Source organism: Pelodiscus sinensis, chromosome 17 (genome assembly GCF_049634645.1).
Source record: "Pelodiscus sinensis isolate JC-2024 chromosome 17, ASM4963464v1, whole genome shotgun sequence".
NCBI classification, from domain to species: domain Eukaryota; kingdom Metazoa; phylum Chordata; order Testudines; family Trionychidae; genus Pelodiscus; species Pelodiscus sinensis.
In genome coordinates, this window is record NC_134727.1 from 32,152,067 (window position 1) to 32,172,008 (window position 19,942).

Genomic DNA, 19,942 nt, shown 5'->3' on the forward strand with positions numbered 1-19,942 from the left:
TGAGTGTGGAAATCCTCTTTACAACAAGGGTGCTGCTTCCGTCCAGCCTGGCATTTAACAAAAGATGCAAGCAACAACCACAGCTGAGCTGGTAAACAAGGGACTAAAGGGAATGGACCATCCCTCTTTGTTCAGATTAACTGAATTTTTTCAGTGGGTCATTTTGGTTCCCTGCTCCAAGACCCACATTTCAGAAGGAGCCTGGGAGAGAAACCAACAAGGGAACAAACTTCAGTGAATGTCGGTTCACGTTTCTCCTTTGCTGCCAGGGTGGTTGTTGTCTGCCTAGTTATCTGGGTGGCTGTCAGGTTAAAGAACTGAACTCCTGTCACCCTCCTGTAGACAGCCAATTCTGAAGCAGTAACAAGGCTATGAGGGCTTTCAGCTTCTTCTGCACTCCACAAAATGTAGAGGGGCACCAGTGCAGAGACTGGACAACAAGTGCACCAGAGTCTTTTAATTGTCCACAGCTCAGCACACAATCCCACCTAGGAACCAGATTTGTTCCAGGAAAGGCAAAAAGGAGAGAGATGCTCTTTATCTTTGAGAGCCACATAGCTGTATACAGTGGTCTAAAGATGCTATGGTACCAGCGGCGGTGACTGCTCTCACACTGAGTCACTGATCACATTTCTCTCCCCTGCCCCTCTGAGGGGACAAAAGTTTGTGAAAAGGACAAATTAACTAGAGTTAACAGAAGCCACGTGTCAGGTTAAGTTACTTTTATTGATATTTCTCTCTATTGTTTGAAGTTGCTACCCTGTTTAATACAACTTAGGGACCACTGATTCTATAAACGTAGACAAATAAATACCATGTGATGCTTCAGAGTTTATGGTTTTGCAGTAGTCATATAGGTATTCCTGTCATTGCTGACTCAGATTTTAACCATTATTTCTTCATACTTCTGCTGACCTAACATCTTCCTAATGCCCCACTGTTTATACAGATACTACTGAGAAAGGAATAGTCTTTCTCTGAGGGGACACATCCCCTTCCACCCCTAACTCAAAACAAGTAAACTCTTGTTTACCCTCCAGCCCACACAGCTGTCTGGCATTAGTGGGAATCTCACTGAGAGCCACCAGGATGAGTAAAAAAAAACCCAATAATGGTCATCAGGCATTTCTGTTCACCCTCCCAATTCTTCCTGTTAGTGATCCAATTCTGGTTACAAAGTCAACTCACAAAGGAATGCTATTCCTCCAACAGAATCCCAACCCCCATTCCTTGCATCTTCCCAGAGCTTAAATAAAGCACAGCTGCACATTGTTACTGCTGTAGAACTGGCTCAGCAGTGTCTGGAAAAGGACACTTGAGGCATCTGCAATAGGATCACTTACTTCAGTCCAGTGTCAGGGTAGAGCCACCCCTCAGTTTCCACTGGACTGCCCAAAGCAAGGAACTGATAATTCTGCCCTCAGGCTGCGCTAAGCTCTCCTTTGGGGGCAAAGGTAACCAGTCTTTTGTAATAGTCCTTCCCCTTTGCTGCATGGGTTCCCTACCTCTAGCCAGCCCCAAGATCCTAAACAGAGCAGCTGTTGGCCTTAATTCCCAAGGTACCCTGCTTTGCTGATTCCTGGGGCTACTTCCTACAAAAGCTATCTCCATTGTAGGATTCTTTCCCACAGATCTCTGGTGTGCAGATTTCTCCAGGCCTTTGGTCACAGCTGCTGTCTCAGGGCACCCCCATTGGCCCCTGCTGAGACACCGCCCCAAGTGCTCTTTCCACAGTATTTCTCCATTTGGTCTGAGCAACACACAGGTCTTTTATAGCTTGTCCCCATCTCCCAGCAGGCCCTGATGCTAGTCATCAGTCATGTGACCTCCAGGGATTACCAGTCCCCACAGACCTTTGGAAAGCTAGAGCATGTAATAGGCTATTTATTGTATTGGCCCAGATCTGCCTTCCTGTGGCAGACTCCTAGCAATTTCTCTCTCCTCCCCCCCCCCCGATGAAGTGGTAGCTTTATAGTTGGGGATTTCCCTAGCCCTAGATACTTGCCATGCTCATTTTCTCTCTTCTTGACTTGTTTTGCTGGAACATGGTTACTCCGCTGCTCAGGTGGTTTCTCCTCATGGCAGCCCCCGAAGAGTCTCTTACTCCAAGCTGCTTGGAGCCAGTGGCAATTCCTAAGCATTGTGCCCTTTGAACCAGTCAAGGTGCTCCAGGATTTTGAGCCTCTGCATGAAGGTTGGAAAGCCTTTCTTTAGGCATCAGACCTACCTTACGGCCTTGTATTCAAAATACTGCTACAGATACTGCTTGTTGAATCAGGAGGCATTTTTTTTAAATAATTTTTTTAAGCCAATTGTATTTTTTTACCTGCATTTGTATTCCCCTCCCATCCCATTTTAAGGAAAGCTGCACAGCTTGTGGGGGATTATCACAGCGTCAATCTGTGTTCAAGTATATAGATGATCACTGAACAGGGAAGCTGTGACCTTCTCTTACCCCCTGGGCTGTGGGAACTGCCCTTTACTTGCTCTCTCTCTCTCCGCAGGAAGGCAGACAAGGTACCTGCTCCACTCATATTGCCTGCATGTCTCCTCAATACAGTAATCCCTAGCAGCCCCCTTCAGTCTGCCGACTGCCCAGTTCCTGTCCTGGTCCCTATCACGTTTCCTCTCCTCTGCCCCTACAGCACCTCCTCATTCCTCTGGTCCTTGCTTAGCTCTCACATGGCAATTAAGGAATCATCTGTGCTGAACTGAGCACAACAGGAGATGGGTCCATTTTTGCTGGCAAAGCATCATTTTCATTGACTGAAGCCAAAGGCCTGTCCTAGCACTGACAGGAATAGGAGATAGAAGGCTCTTATGCAAAGGACGGCCCCTCAGGAGATCTCTATATTGCAATAGGAGACCTATGACAATCACAGCTGGCTCAAGTGGAACTCGGGTTCTCATGGCTGGGGCTAAAACTGGCCCTGTAACACAGATGGTCTGATCTCAGAGCCTGAGTTCCGACATCAACTCTTCTCACTAGATCTCAGACCACACTCCAGCCTGAACATCTACCCTGAAATTTTTAGTACAAGATCATGAGCCCACGGTCCTGGACTCAAGAGCCCTGTAGGTTTTTTATTGCTGTATATAGTCATACTTGCAATTACCCTGTTGCCTTTGCTGCAGTTGCATAGCTAAGAATGTAGGCAGAAAATGGCCATCATGACTGTTGCAACTAATAGCTACCCTCCAGATCTACTCCATCTTCCTGCTGTCATTTTCAGAATATCACAAATATCTGGGGATCATTTCAAATAAATGAAGACAGTCACTGTAACACTTTTAATATATTGCACATGGTAAAGATCTTTCCGAATACTGTATGCATTTTAGAAGTCTGCTACTGATTGTTATATATACACAGTAGTAAAAAGCTTTCAATTTTCTTAATGTAAAGTTCATGTATTTCAAGTTCTGACTACTTTCAGAAAGGTGTCCATATTAATCTGCATGTATTTTGTGAAGTTAAATTCATTCAGAATGTTACTAGAACATTTTCAAAGTCAAAATTAAAAACAAGTGTCTTCTGAAAGTCAAATTTTAACTTGGCAGCATTGTGCTAGTCTTTTGTACCAAAAAAGGCAAAAGAATGCTTAGCCTCCAGTTTAATTGGTTTCTCATGTATAAAGAACATTGTTATTTTAACTATAATCAAAGAAAGTTTATTATGTGAAGAGACTAGTATATTTTAAGTTGTCTTACAACATACTTCAAAAGTTTCATAGCTGTTTTAATTGTCAACAAGAATTCCAGAAGCTTAAAGGTGGAAACCAAGATAACAGGTGACCCATCTCCTAAAGCCTCAAGCTACACAAATCTTGTCTCATCATGGAAAAAGGATTCTGGAAGACCATGATATAATGCTACAAGTCTCAGAGACAAAATCCAGGTTTGATTAATAACCCCATGCCACAAGTATAACAGAAATGCTTGTTCACAAAACCAGAATACAGTCAAAGATAATCTTAGGAGTGATCATACATTAACAGATGCTATTAGAAACCAACTCTGTGGAAAACGGTCCTTACAGAGCTTACAAAAATGTATGCAATAGTATTTGCTGGCCAGGATGAATACAGAGTGAGTAAAGATGGGAGTATGTGTTTTATAAAGGAATATTCTGAGCAAACTGGCATGGGGTGAAGTGTCTGACAAAAGCATTTTTTACAAAAAGTATGCTCTAAGATTAAGGATCAAGCTAAAGAGTGAATGAGACTACAGTATGAACCCACAGGAATTTTAAAGGGCACTGCATTCTTTGTAGGGACAAAATATCATGAAAAGAAACTACTGCAATGAAGTATGACAACACAAGTTAAGGTACTTTTATTATAAAAGTCTATACAATGAATGCCAGACATAGCAATGCAATTATATCTGGTTTATTTATATATATTTTATATATATCTATATGTTGATATATAGATATATAGTTTTTACTTGTACCAAAGTAAAACTATGTTATCACAAAATTCCTAATTCTACCATTTATTTATTGCTCAACAAGGATGGCACAAAACACACTTGTAGCATAACCGTTGCCATGCTTATCTACTATACTGAATAAACAGCCAAACACTGCATAACACACACAAAGCAGCTGTTAATTCTGAATTGGAACCAGTCTGATCATTCACTCACTTATAAAAATATTGGAATCATATAGATTTAAGCATTATAAAGGAGGAATATATTATTTAAAACATTTAAATAGTGCATATTGACATTTTGCATGTGGTATATATAAAACACAAACATTCATGTACAACACCATACAGTACACATTAGTTTCGAAGTTTGGATACACCCGCGTCTGCAGACTCAAGAAAAATAACTGAAGTATACATTGCACAATGGAGCTGAATAAAATTGATAAATGGTCTCAAGATAAGTTTAACCTCACAATTCTCTCTAGGGCCCACTAAAATAATCTTGCTGTATAAAAAGGTAAACCACCAGTGCCCAAATAATTTAGTACTTTCTTCTGAATTCTAAAGTTACATGCCAATAACCACAGTAACCCCCTCCTCCCCCCCCAAAAAAAAATTCTACAGCACATAGATGACTGGTGCACTAGAAATCTCATTTTGAACTTACTCCATATGTTTACATGACAGAACAACTAATCTATGAGGCTACATGCAAGTCAGTTCTTAGTAACTTTGTGAAAAAATTCATTTTTGGTCTTTTATTAAGCAGTGTGAATAATATTTGTGTTGACAATAGCCAGTCATAAAACATGCTGTGAGAATAGTTGCATACAAAACATGGCCACAAACTGATGCACACTGAAAAATCTGAAAAGCATCAGTTAAAATTAACACTTAGTTTTTGCCAGATCAAAAAATGCTGTTGATGGCTGTTGCATTGTATAGCATAAGCAAGCGAAATAATCATTCAACACAGTGGAAGTGATCACCAAAACATTGTTTTAGTATCCATTCTGAAGCTGAATCATGCAAGGTCCATGTACTATTCTGCTTACATCGCAAGGATTAAACCACTTATTTTTGTTCCCCAGCTGCATAACACATTGTGATGCACAGCAGTAATTTCCCCCTAAAACCAAAACTATCCATTCTCAGATGCATTTTAACTACAGTGATTTTAGCCCTTCATAAAACTTGTTTAGGATACAGCAAAATTATGTAATTGACCTAAGCCAGCTCTTATCTGTTGGAGCTGTAGATGTCTGAGCACCATCAGATTTCCCATAAACTGCAATGTTTATTTTGTTTCTCAGATCTTCTGAAGGGTGAGATGCAGTATCCAATTCAGACAAAACACTACGTGACCACTATTTGATAAACAATAACTGATCAAATGAACAACAGTAACATAAGTCCAGTAGGCAGCATGTGATAGAACTGTTCAATTTTTCCCCAAGTTTTAAAAATACACTAAGCAAGGTCACTTTCTGGTTTGTCCACTGTCATCCTTATCGAGGAGGAAATGTGACCACTACATAGCAAAATCCACTGGTCATAATGCATATTACCATGAGATGGATGTAATTTACAATACCAGAAATCAAACAAAGATGTTCCAGAGCAGTTCTTTAAAAGGAATTTCTGTTCACTTTTGGTGTTCCAGGAAAAGAGTTGTGTGTGAATTTTTTGTCATTTCTGCCATAATAAAAAGGCAATAGGAGTAGTTCAGTGTAGCATTAAGATAGTTATCTAACTTAATTTCTTCAGTAATGCAAAAAGCTGGTAATAACAAAAAGTTGATCATAACAAAAAGCTGAATGTCCAAAGTTCTTGAATGCTTAAAGGACAAAAATCAAGTCTTTCTGGACCAAGATGCATCTGTAATATAAAACATTGAAGGAAACTATGTGTTTGCTAAAGTTGGATAGCGCCGTCTCAATTTTAGAAGATTTGCTTTCTAGACAGGACCTACTTACCCTTCAAACATTTTATAGGGGCACCATACTAAAGTGCACAAACTGGGTTCTTTCAACAGTGCATGACAAAATGAACACAAGCACCTGATAAGTACTATGGTAATATGAGGAAACATGATGTTATTCAGTGTTTTTAAGGAACAATCTATATTGACTTTGAAAAATCTTGTTTGCTGATAAGGACTTCTAAAAGCCTAAGCTTGGCCTTAATTTTCTTGTACTCCCTGTACTCATCCAGCATTGGAGTCCGATCTTCTTTCTGTACATTCCTGTAAACAGAAAGAAATGTTTAAATTCCAAGAAAATCCTGTACATCTCAGACAGTCAAACATCACGCACAGAAGTAGCATGAGTTGCCCACATGATTCTAGGTGACCTTTTTGACATGTAGCCTTTTGATAACAGACATGCTGCAACTGCCGTAGCACTAAGGAGTTTAATTTGGTAGAATAACCAACTAAAATACCTGAGAGAAAAATCTGAAGGATAGTTCAGTACAATCACCTGCAGTATAGTCAAAAGAGTCTTCAGCTTTTCTGGAAAATTTTTCCATCAATGAATTTTTTAAATCATATTGGGAATAAAGGACTACATAGAAAGATACAAAATATGACCCAATTCTGAGATAAGAATGAATAGATAGATTAAAATTTTATTAAATATTTGAAAGTTATCTGCTGTTCTCTACAGACCTGACCATTCACCCACTGAAGTCAATGTCAGTTTTGCAATTGACTGATGACTGCAAAATGAAACCCTATTAATGGAAGCATGTATCTATAGCTGCCAGTGAGTTTATAGCTGGCCAGAAGATAAATATAAATTTTGGTTAAGCAAGATAAATTATGCCTGACAAGAAGATCATTTACGTTTTTCAGTTTCTATGTTATATTCATAGGTGGGTGTGGACTGACTGGTACCTTAAAAAACAGCTACGCATAATGAAAAGGTACACACATGGATTCTTGGTGTAAGGGATTAGCTTCCAATTGCTAGGATTCTTGATTTAATATGAAAGGAGCAGTAAAATATTTTGATGATGAATATCATAAAGTGCAAGAAGGTTGATGATATTTAAGTGGACGTTAAGATGATACCCTGCTACAAAAATTAGTGCCTCAGTTTCCCATACAGCATACTTAAAAAAAAAATTCTAGCTAAAAATACAAATACAAAATGAAGCACCAGCTTGATATTCATTGGTCTGTTAAACTAACCTCCCATTCTGTTGATAAAACCCTTCTTCAAATTCTCTCAAAGTTTTTCGTAACTTTTTTTTTTCAGCTCTGGCTTTCCAAAGTTGTTCTAATAATTCAGGCCTAAAAATTAAGAAAGAAAGAAAAAGGTATTGTCCAAGTAATAAGAATGAAACTCTCATCTGCCCTCTTAAAAACAAAGCAAAGAAACTAAGATGATTGATATTACATTGATTTTGTTCAGAAGCAGTTTGGTATCCCAATTTTTTTTTATTATTTAAATCAAAGACCAACATATGCTAATCATTAATAAAAGGAGTGCAATTTTTCAATCACCACAGAATTGTTTGAAACATCTTAATATGAGAATTAAGAACTTAGCTAACAGTAGAGGTTCCCAACTGGACACACACATGAATCGCTCAACACAAGAAATTTTTTGAGCAATACAGAAAGACAACTGCTTATATAGAGAAACTCAACATTTGGTGTTGTAGTCCTAAGTATGGTCAGTACAGTAATTGCTCATTTAACACTATAGATGCGTTTCAGAAAATGTTTGTGCTAAGCGAAACGTGCTATGCAGGCTCAATTTTCCCATTAAAAATAATGGAAAAGGTGGGGAGTTGTGTTTCAGGTGGTGGTGGCAAAGTCAATTTTTTGTTGGTGCTCGGTCATCAACGTCAACATTAGATATCTAGCAACACAAGTCACCTCTGTTTGTTAAAACACAAAAATAAAGTGAGCGGAGGAGCACTGTGACCACGTGTATTATCTGCTCATGCGTATTACCACTGTTTTCACCAACTTATACTGCTGCGTGAAGTAATCCACCACTTGATTATTTTCATGTTATTTTGGGAACGGTCGTGTTATTCAAAAAACTTTCCCTAAAAAAAAAAAAATTGTGCTATTGCAAAAACGTGTTAAGCGGACATGTGTTAAATGAGTAATTACTGTACTACTCTCACAACAATACTAATCACTTCCTATTGATACGCACATAGATGCTGCTCGAGTACTTGATAGTCGGAGGTCCCGAGTCAGCTTTTCTTGACCTTCTTCAACATCAGATTCCGAATTTTCAACGGGGCTTGAAACAGACTGAGTTGGGACATCAGTTTTTAAGGTATCATTCAATTCTGATGACAAACTATCACCATCCTCCTCTTCTTCCTGCATGGTGGTACAGAGGCAGTTTAAAACCCAATTTAAATAATTTCCCTTGAATATGCAAGGAGGAACTGAAATACTTAAGTACTTTATTTACCTTAATTTCTTCAAAGAAGTGGGCAGTTTCCCCTTCTATAATGGGCTGTAACATCTGACTCCGCCTCTTAGTTGATGGTGATCCCTGCAACAGTCCATATTTACTCTATGTTATATATTAATGTTGTTAAGTGGATAACTGATTAATCATGGAGTCAATACAATTTGTATCGACTACATAATTAGTCAATAAGGGAAGTGCTCTGTCCCAGCTCCCACCGGGTCCAGGAGCTACCCTTGCTGCAGCTTTGCTGTTTAAATGTAATAGGAGCCAAGTGCACAGGCAGCCTGGCTTTTACAACATTTAAACTGCAGAGCTGCAGAAGAGGTCCCAGACCTGGCACAAGCCAGAACTGAGCTGTTGGCTCACACTTGGTTCCTGGTCCAATTTTCATTGTATTTTCCAAACAACAAAAATTGAGTTAAGGAGTCAAGCAATGCTGGGGAAATCTTCTAGTTTAAAATCAGGTAAAAGCCATCACATGCAATAGGCATAAAGTTCAAACATTTGCCTTCTGAATTTCCATTCACACTTTTACCCTTGATACACATCCAAAATCCACAGTCAATTAGGGAAACAATCTCCATAGTGATCTGCAGCCTTTGGAAAGATTACTTTGCACCACCTAAGTGGCACAAAGCAAACTTATACCAGCCCTAAAAAGAAGGCTGATGAGGCTTCCCCCAGTATGCAGTACTCCTGAGCTTGCTCAAAGCTAGCAGAGCCAGCTTTTCACCAGCAATTTCTGGCACCCTGAAGCCAGGTACAGTGCTCCAGGAAGAGGCAGGAGTACAATATGGCTGTCCCCAGGGGTAAAAGGTAGTTTAAAGCTACCTTTGCCATCCCATACGGTCAATTGTCCTGAGCACAAAGATTGTGCTCTGTAATTTTTAAAGGGAAAACTCCAGCATGGTGTATTTTTGTTCATGCTATGTTTTGCAAATTAGCAATTTTAAAATATTTGTCAGGCTAACACATGAATAAATATTTACTTTACTTACAAGGATGGGAGTAATGCTCGCTCTAGTCAACATTTGTTTCACAAGTCTGTATCGGTCATAGAGAGGTTTAACAATATGTCTTTCTTCTCTAGTAACCTAAAGAAAAAGAGAAATATGTAACAGAGTAGCATAGATCACACAGCCATCAGCTCTGACATCATGCTCCTGTAATACAGTGTGGATTATTTGTAACCTAATATTGTACCACTTTAGATAACACCCCAAAAAGAAATACAGAGCTTTGTTTTCATCTGAGAAATGACTTAAAGAAAAACCAACGGGAAGAATTCCCAATAGACAAGATGACAGTTCAAGCAGAAGAGTAGTTTCTAACTGTAAAGAGCTACGGGGGAATAGAAAAAAGGACCCAGATTGGAGCAGTGGCTTCTGATAACAGCAGAGGCAGGCTGAGGAGGAATTCTGCCAATTTTCTAAAAAATGAGAAGCAAAGTAAGAGAAAGATCCTACTGTAATGGAACATCTGGTTTTATTGCAGATTCTCAGGTCACTACTCTGATGGTGTAAAGAAGCCAGAAAACTGATATAAATGGCTAACTACGGATTCCCTCATTACAGGGAAATCCCTAAGTAACATAGGGGCCAGCACAGCTAACTTCTATACCATCCCCTTCCTAACCTATAGCATAAAGGGTCTGACCAGAGTACCACAGCACACTGGTAATACCCACCAGGGATACTGGCCCCTTGAACAAGAAGATAACAGCAATTTGAAATGGGCTTGGGAATATCCAGTGGTTGGACAACTAGTGATCTCGATCAGGGACACGTAAAGAGGCAGGATAAAGGCAACTGGATTGGAAGAAGATCTATCAAGGACAAATTTAGACAGTTAACTGTGAATAAGTGGAAAGAAATACTGCTGCTAAAGTCATCTAGCAAGAAAATACAGTTAATATAGAATTTTAGAACTCAGTTGTTCCAAGGTTACCAGCCCTCTTGTATTGTATCATTAAGTACACATGTTCAAAACTAGTACATCTTAAAGTTTCCTTGCTGCATTTCATTTTGGATATTTACTGTGTCTTAAAGAACTTGGGGGAATGGTTCAGAGAATATCTGTATCACTAGCACAAACTGCACTTCTTCCAAAAAGATAACACCAAACAATGCAAGGATACTGAATAACCTAAGACTATTGCTTCCAGCTTGTTAAAGTTTAGTTTTCAACATATCACAATTTTGATAGCTTATTACTAACAATGATGGATTGGCTAAGTTCATATGCAAACGGACATACGAAGTAACAACTACAAGCAACTGAACCATTTCCAGTAAACTAGTTCTATTTCACAACTGAACAGTATGTTGTGAGGTTTATTGTCCCTGAACTTTTCCAAACTAGATATAAAGTCTTAATGTTGTATTTACACAAAGTACTGTTACATCCCTATGACATCAGTTAATTGTGATACCCGACGGGGGCTGCTCCTGCCTGGGTGGGCCTGCTTCACGGCAGGCTGGGCTGGGCCCATCGTGCTGTTGGCAAAGCGCTGCTTGGTCTGGGTTGGAGCACCCCCGCCAACCACAGCATGGCCTAGGGCGCAGCATGCTTGGGGTTGCTATTGCTATGCAGCCAGCCAAGGTCCTGTCCACCCTGCCCAGGATGCAGAGCTAGGGGCTGCCAGCACGGTTGAGGCTGGAGCTGCCACTGCAGCAAGGCCAGGCCAAGGTCAGGCCTGCCATGTCTCAGGACTGGGGATGCAGCTGTGGCCCTGGTTGCTCCTGCCCAGCATGTGGCTGGGCCATGGCAGCACGCAGAGGGGTGGAGGTCTTACCGAGTAACCGGTTAACTGTTTACATCCCTATTGCGTCACCTGTTAAAAGTAGTATGCAGGCTGAGCATTATACTGCAAAGCTGAGTCACAGATCCGGTCTAGCTTGTATACTGGGAAATGCATTTACAATGTACCATATATTTACAGCCAGTAAGACAACACTAAATTCAAGTCTTTTGAATTTCTGTTTTTGTGAAAATATTTGGCCATGCTAATTTAAGTAAGGAATCCAGCGATCTTAATCACAACTATCTGATCTGATTCCTAGCAAAAAGGAAACACTGGCAGCAGGAGAGCTGAAAGTCACACTGGACCCCTGGGAAAGGTGGGGGGTGGGGATGACCACCACGCTCCTGGAAGGGACCTCAGGGGGAAGCAGCGGAGCTGAAGGCAGCTGGCCCTTAGACATGTGGCACCTTGGCCTCCCCAGGCAGCCTTAAGATCTGCCCGGAGCACACTGTGTGGTCCTCCAGTGGCAATTTAAAGGATTCAGGGCTCCAGGCACTGCCACTGCTGCAATAGCAGGAGCTGCAGACCCTGTTAAATCAATACCCTGAGTAGTTGCCCCTTTTGCCCACCCTGTCGTCCATCATCCGGCCTGACTGGTAGATGCTTGCATAAGATTTCTCTTTCCTTTGTATGTCAATGGGCAGTCGATTCTGCAGCTTCAGAAGTACACACGTATTCCATTCCATAGCTTGCCTTCAACATTAACATTTTCCATAGTAAAAATTCCCCATATAATGATTGAATGCGATCATGTGAATTTTAAGATTATATATAACTCCACCAGAAACAATGGTAACATGGAAACTGATTAGCACAACTGATCGATTACATTATCTCTTGGTACAATAACTGTTAACAATTGGTGTCCTCACAGAATACTAGTTACTTCTTAGGCATATTTTAGAGTAGTTTTGAGGAACTTAAAAGATTACCGGCCGTCCATGTTGACTTTCATAGTACAGAAGACTTTTTTGGAGAGATGTTTTCTCTTCTGCCAAATGGTCTTTTGTCATTTTCTGTCAGACAAGAATAATTCATATCTATATCAAACACGCAAGTACCTTTTCAATAGCTAGTCTACATTAAGCAATATGACAAATGATAGGCACCTTAGCAAATCATAACATTTAGTTATAGTCCATGTATTCTGTCCTTAACTAAGAAATATAAATAAAACTTGAAGATTTTGGTAAAGAAAAACACTGTGCTGCAACGATGCATTTTTGTAAATGCCAATAAAATAAAATACAAATCGGCATTCAACAAGTATTACAACCATCATCTTTCCTCTGCAAGTATAACAAGAATACAGCTAGAAGAGTGTGAAGTTCTGAACTAAATATGATTTTACTAAAAATTAAATGACATCTGAAACAAATGCAACCTTCGTTCCTGCTAGATAAACTCATCTACTGATAAACTGACATCTCAGATGAGCTATGTCTTACTGCTCTTTTACAAAGTATTTTAAGTAGGGATAGGAAATCCCAGTTAACTGGTCAAATGTTATGTTTAACTGATTAAATGGAGGTGGGCAATGGGGGCTGAAGCGCACTTGTCTGGCTTAAGTGCTCCTGCCCTGGTAAGGGTGATGCTTACCCATTAACCATTCATATTCCTAATTTTAATCTGTTGTTTTTAAGAAATGTCATTTAGACTTACTTTTATGTCTTCTGGCAAGCATCTTTCAACTCGTTTCTCCTTCAGTCTTTTCAAAATGATTTCAAGTGTAGCCTCCTTGGTGGGCTTCTTCTCTTTCTGCACAACTTGGGGCTCATCTTCATTTTCTTCATCATGGTCAAGAGAAGAGCCAAAGCTTTTTGGAAGAGTGTTACTTCGTGGACGTGTTTGAGGTATGAATTCTCCATCTGAGCATTTGTGCTTTTCATCTGGTTAAGAAATTTCCCCCATCCCAAGGAACAAAGATTCAGAACTAAATAGACAATTGCAAAAGAACTTATAGGATGACATACATTTTATGTATACAAACTATTTTCAATTAACCCTTTCTGAAGTCAGTCTAAATCAGTGGTCTCCAACCTTTACACACCCAAGATCACTTTTTAAATGACAGAACAAGCCAAGATCTACTGCCCCGCCCCTTCCTTGAAGCCCCGCCCTCTCTGTTCTCCTCCTCTCCATCACTTGCTATCCCCACCCCTTACACTGCTGCTTCCCCCCCCTCCCCTAATTCTTCTGTAGGAAGAAGTTTTTCCAACATTTGGCCTGTCTAGACTTGACCAAATGTCAGAAAATCCCCTTCTTTTGGAAGTCCCCTTATTCCTCATGGGAAGAGGAATATGGGGTGACCAACAGATCATGTTTGCTCTTCCACTAAAAGAAGTGGAAGAACAAACTCATCCCTGGATGCAGAAAAGTTTTTCTGGGGTATCTCCGGAATCCTGAAAAACTCCTGCAGTCTAGACGTACCCTCGCTGGGTTGAGACAGGATGTGCAGGCTCTGGGTTGGGAACGAGGGATTTGGTGCGGGAAGGGGTGGAGGCAGGAGCAAGTGGATAAAGGAACGCTGGATTGGGGAGGGAGTTCCAGGCCGGGCAGTGTTGGGGTCAGATGTAGGGTTAGGATACTAAGTAAGCCACAGACTTCTGGATGTGAGGGTTCAGGAATTTGGGTTGGGGTATGTGAGGGGCTCAGGACAGGGGGTTCCAATGTATGACAGGCTGAGATCTAGGGTCTGGGGGAAAGAGGAGTGAAGGAGTGTCATGATGCTGTGACCAGATGGGGGCTTGGCCCAAATTGAGGGTTTGTTGGCCAGGCTTTGTTTTTAAATAAAATACTATGTCAAACACAAAACATTTCTGCATTGTCTTTATTTCTGAGAAGGGTAGGGAACCTGTTTGGACAGGGTGCCAATGGGGACAGGTTTCTGCGGCTGGGGAGTGGAGAGAGGGAACAGGGGGCTCGGGAAAGGGGGGGAATAGGGGCAGAGAGTCCCCTGCTATCGCCTCCTCCCAGGATTCTCTTCCCCCCGCTCTCTCTCCCTCCCTCCCCACAAGGGAAGTCGGCACGTGCCTCCTACAGTGCAGCCGAAGTCCCGTGGGCGCCTGCCCCGGGGCCAAACCCCCTCTTCTGCGGTGCGGCCCACCCCTGCGGGCGCCTGCCCAGGACCATACCTCTTCTCTCGCGACAGGGCCAAACCCGCACTCCCCCCACTCCCCCACCTGGCAGCACGGCCAACCCCAGCGGGTGCCTGCCCCAGGCCAAACCCCTTCTCCCACGGCGCAGCGAACCGCTCCCTCTCCTCCACGCAGCGGGGCCAAACCCCAGAGCTGATCCCCACTCCCGCGGCGCAGGGAAATCCCTGCGCTCGACTCACCCCTCTGGCACCGGGAAGCTGCCACACTCCTCCTCCCGGGCCAACGCCCCCTTCCCCAGCATGCAACAGAGCTGAGAGAGGGGAGCAGCCCGTGCACTTCCGGAACCCCCGGAAGCGACGCGGGCTTCAGACAGGACTTCTGTCCACCCCACGGAAAGCCGGCACTACACTAGAGATAGGTAGTGGGGCTTCTCGGGGTGGGGGAAAAATGGGCGGTGGAAGGTGCCCGAACGCCTCACGATCGACTGGTCGAGGCCTCATGATCAACCAGTCGATCTAAACTGTTCCTGATTTTGGAGAACAGGATCCAGAAGCTAAATAATTTCTACAACTCTTATGGTTGTTCTTGATTGTGTAAATTATTTCAGTTTTAGTGTGAGGCAGTTTCTATTTGTCCAAGAACAAAACTTGTGCAGCATTCCATACCTTTTATTTGTTTTCTCAGTTTAGTAAGCTCCGTCATCCACTTTAAAACCTTTGGATTGGCTGCAATATCACTATAGGAGGGCTGGAAAAAGAAAAACACAAACTACATTTGCATAGGGTCAACCACCACCAGAGGAAGTTTAACCTCAACAGCTTGCTGAGTGAAATCTTTACAAATGTGACATTTTTACATTAGCTACAGCAATCTAATTAAGTCACGCTCATCCCTCTACTTATTCTCCACACCCACATTATCTCAGCTGACAACTACAAGTCAGTGCCGTTCCACCTCCAGTCTCAACACTGGCAGCATGCTGCCAACTGCTAATGTTTTCCAGACTGAAACAGGAAAGGAGTGGCATGGTTACAGGTAACAACAGGAGAACAGACTGCAGAAGATGGATGAGTCCCAGTAGGAGAAAGCCCCATAGGGACTCGCTGAGGAAAATGGTCCCAAATTAACTTCTTTCCATTTCCCAGAAGCCCACCCTCCCACCACAGTTCTCCCAATGCAGCCCCTGCACAAAAGCTAGGCACATAAGGCCAGAATGTCCCCTTTACTCATGTTGGAGATGTACCTTAATCCGCAAGCAGACATTAGTTTTAATGGAACTGTTTATGGAATAAGACAACTTCAACGTAAGTAAGGGTAGCAGACTCCCGCCTTGAAAATTAAAAAAAATGCAAGGATTTAATAAATAAATAAATATCAAACATTGTTAGGATGTTAACTTGCTGACCACTAACTTACTTTGCTGTTTTTGTCCTTTTCAAATTGTTCCTCAAATTGCCTTATCTTTTTCTGCAACTTCTTGACCAGCTGATGTGGTGTCCTGTCTTCCTTTCTATCATCTTTTGAACTAAAGGATGCTCTTCGCGTTCTGAATGAATAATGAAAAAGAGTCAAAAGTTGTGAAGACTGCAACACAGCAGTTCCCAAACTGCAACTCTAAGTGGGTCAAAACATCTCTAATGGGGGTCACAGTCATCTTAAGTGAGTGGAGATGCCATTTTACAAAAAGGCACCCTCTACACACTGCACTATACACGTGTGGTCATACTGCATGGAGGATGCTATTTTGCAATACAAAAATGCTGCCCCCCCCGTAGCATGACATCACCCATCATACATGTGAGGTCACGCTGAATGGATAACACCATCTTATAAAACCAAATGGTGTCCTCTGTGCTGTCTGGGGTCACAGGAAGCAACAGATGTGAAAATGGGCTCATACAGGGAAAATGTTTGAAAAATGATGGTGTAACAAATGCAAGCAACTGTATTATGTACATGCATTTCACAGGTCACATGGAACTCTAGAAGAGACACTGATCTGATTTATGACTAAGCAGAATGAAGAGGAAAATGTTCTTACCTATAACCTCTTTTCTCTGACCTTACATTTCCATTAATCATCACTGTAAGGTTGTTCTATGCTCAGATGAAAACACTGACAGTTGGAAAAGTTGCTAGTCAAGTGTGGAGTTACTTACAAGAACTACCTCTTCCCTCTTGCCACAAGATTATTTCATCCAAAAAGCCATGAACTATTATAAAAACCAAGTCCAGTGGCACTTTAAACAGTAATACATTCATTAGGGCATTAGCTTTCATGAGATACAAGTCACTTCCACAGATGCTTGAAAGAAAAGAAAAAGGGAAGACATGGGAGTGTGATATTGGGGCATACCTGAAGTCACACTTTCATCTCTGTATCCCCTCCTTTTTTCTTTTCTCTTCAAGCATCTATGAAAGTGAGCTGTCTCACATGAAAGCTTATGACATAATAAATCTGTTAGTCTTTAAAGGGCCACTGGACTCCTTTTTGTTTTTGCTGAAACAGACCAACATGACTACTCATCTAAAAACTATTATGCTATTACAAAACCCTCTTCTACAAGGAAAATCATAATTTTTCAAACACAGATGTAAGGAGAAAGCCAGGGAAAATTATACCTCAAAATAAATAGGCAAGATATTTATTAAATGGATAGCATGTTCATCAATCCTACCTACAGAAATAAATGAATAATAAAATCACGAATGGAAATCAATTCTCATTCCTAGTATTCCAAGAGCTTCCCCTTGACCAGCAAGTTGGTTCAGTACACACTTAAGTGTTATTGTTTTATTTTGCAGGAGTGTCCAAAATATACTAAACTCTTCATAAACACAGAGGATGACGACATCCCTGCATCAACTAGCTGCATTCTAAAACAATTCTTTTAATGGAATCTGTAGCACGGGCCCCTGCAGTAGCGTTCCTAGCTCGTCGATAGTGTCCAGGATTCAAAGGCAGATTGAAATTCAGATTGGAAAATAGATTTTTTGTATGACTAACTGTATCAGAGAAACATTAATTCAGAACAATTCAGGAGGGTGTGCATGTTTAAAAGAACAACCCTAAATACGTGGGGATAGGGATTACCTAAAGTACCTTAACACTAGGGTTATTTTTTTTTAAAATACGCAACTCTTCTGACTTAATACAAAACATCATGATTCTGTAGCATGGCCATCCATTCTTCCAAGAACAAGATGACCACTTGTCTAACTGAATTCCTAGATGAGAGATGAACTGAGTTAAAAAACTATTTCTTCATATTATCAACAAGTCCATTCCTTTCAAATTTTAGATTATTCTTTGGAATTATTTATTCTCTTAAATTTTCCTTAATCAAATGCTACTTAGAAAGGGAAAACAAATATTCCCCTTTTAGACTAAGCAATAGCATATAAAAATAGCCTTTTGGTAAAAACACAGAGCTGCTGAAAATAAGCTATAAACTAATATGCTAGTAATCATTTTACCAATAAAAACAGCTTTTAAGTCTCTTAGGGCTAGGAAGTCATGCTGCCACCAAACATATGCCATCCTACAATCCCAATGGTTTATTAACGATCAATTAGAAGATGGAATCCTCATCCTGAATTTGGATTTCCTTGTGCTTTTCTTCCAGGATGCTTTCACATTGCTGACAATCTCCCATCTCCCCAGTCTCTGCTTGACAGCGTAAATCCTTCAAGAAACTGTAATGTTAGGTGCTCCCTGTAACTATGGCTACCTTCCAACAGTCCTTGGGAGCAAGGCTTTTCCACAGCACAGATGTAGAACACAAGCTGTTATTGCAGACACAGTCTGCACAAGTGTAAATTGTTTCGCTGTTCAGTGGGCGTGAGAAGCTGCTGTCATAGGAGCTCTGTACTTTCTACCTAGACTTCTTCAGAGAATGCTTCAGAGAATGCTTCCATAGGGTTTGGGGCAAGTAAGGTTCCATAAACTGAAGCTGGGCCTCCTACCTTCCACACTTCCTTGACCAGTTTATGTGCAAGTTTTGGTTGTCCTTGGTTCCCAAAGCATAGAAGAGCGAAGGATCCTTTGGCTTTCAATAGACACAACAAAGTCCTAACTCAAACATTTCCGCCTCCAATTTTTGTTTAAATTAAATTCCCTCTTTAAAGTTTTGCTTGTGACAAAAAAAATTTGTCACACAACAGCACAGGGTTCAAAAGCAAGTTCTAGGGAGTACGTTACACAAAAGCTGCCACCAATAATGAATATCTTCAGGAATGTCTTTTCAGACTGTTCCACCCAGCTACCATACTAAGGCCCTTGAAAAATAAAAGTCTGTTGCTGCTGCTTCAATACTTCAAGGACTCTTCAAGCCCTCATGCACATCTCATCTTCAAGGCTAGAAGTTCTTTGCTGATTACATCTTTGTCCAAGGTTACAATAGCAGCATTCATTTTAGATAACTGTATACAATGCAACTTCTCCCTTTGAACGTTACAAAACATTTATTATCTACAGGCAGTCCCCGAGTTACGCGGATCCGACTTATGTTACGAACGGGCTCTCTCGCCCCGGAGCTCACAGGCAGCGGGACCGCCCAGAGCACAGCAATCCCGCCACCTCAACCTCCAGGGCGAGAAAAGCTGCTCCGGGTGCCCCTGGTCTGCTGGGGACCGTCTCCAGCAGACCAGGGACACCTGGAGCAAAGCCGGGGAGGTGGAGGGGTCCCGTGCCTCTGAGGCTTTGCCAGAGCAAAGCCTCAGAGGCGCGGCACCCCGCTGCCGCTGCCGCTTTGCTCCAGGTGCCTCTGGTCTGCTGGGGACCGTCTCCAGCAGACCAGGGACACAGGGAGCAAAGCCGCAGCAGCTGCTGCGTGTCCCCGTGTCCCTGGTCTGCTGGGGGACAGGTAAAATACATTCATGTTCTCTCCAACACGAAGTTGAGAGATGCACTGCAATCTGAAAGATCCCCCAAAAAGAAAATTCTATCTTCTTGTTAGATTCTAATAAGACTTATCACTGTACTTGGAAATTTTAAAAAGCACTAAAATAACCTTCACTAATATAGAAGTTTTAAATTACCTTTGCTGTCCATCACGGAGATATCTTGTGGCAAGAACAGGTAGGGTTGCCAGATGGTTTCAACAAAAATACCGGACACACTTGACATTACATCACAATCTACATTATATCTTATTT

The 19,942-nt window shown here is 41.5% G+C and overlaps 1 protein-coding gene across 4 annotated transcripts in view; it reads right to left on the reverse strand.

Moving 5' to 3' along the window:
* Nucleotides 1-4,310: 4,310 nt before the first annotated feature.
* The window catches only part of FAM13B (family with sequence similarity 13 member B), a 103,200-nt gene continuing 87,568 nt past the window's right edge, over nt 4,311-19,942 (reverse strand). For all 4 annotated transcript variants that reach the window (XM_075900463.1, XM_006116003.4, XM_006116004.4 and 1 more), the window contains 9 exons: nt 16,202-16,331; nt 15,451-15,532; nt 13,350-13,576; nt 12,620-12,703; nt 9,883-9,978; nt 8,882-8,965; nt 8,615-8,787; nt 7,633-7,734; nt 4,311-6,684 (listed from right to left, as the gene is read on the reverse strand). In XM_075900463.1, the coding sequence (XP_075756578.1) occupies nt 6,561-6,684; nt 7,633-7,734; nt 8,615-8,787; nt 8,882-8,965; nt 9,883-9,978; nt 12,620-12,703; nt 13,350-13,576; nt 15,451-15,532; nt 16,202-16,331 (1,102 nt within the window). In that variant the 3' untranslated portion in view covers nt 4,311-6,560. The remainder of the gene's footprint in view (nt 6,685-7,632; nt 7,735-8,614; nt 8,788-8,881; nt 8,966-9,882; nt 9,979-12,619; nt 12,704-13,349; nt 13,577-15,450; nt 15,533-16,201; nt 16,332-19,942) is intronic.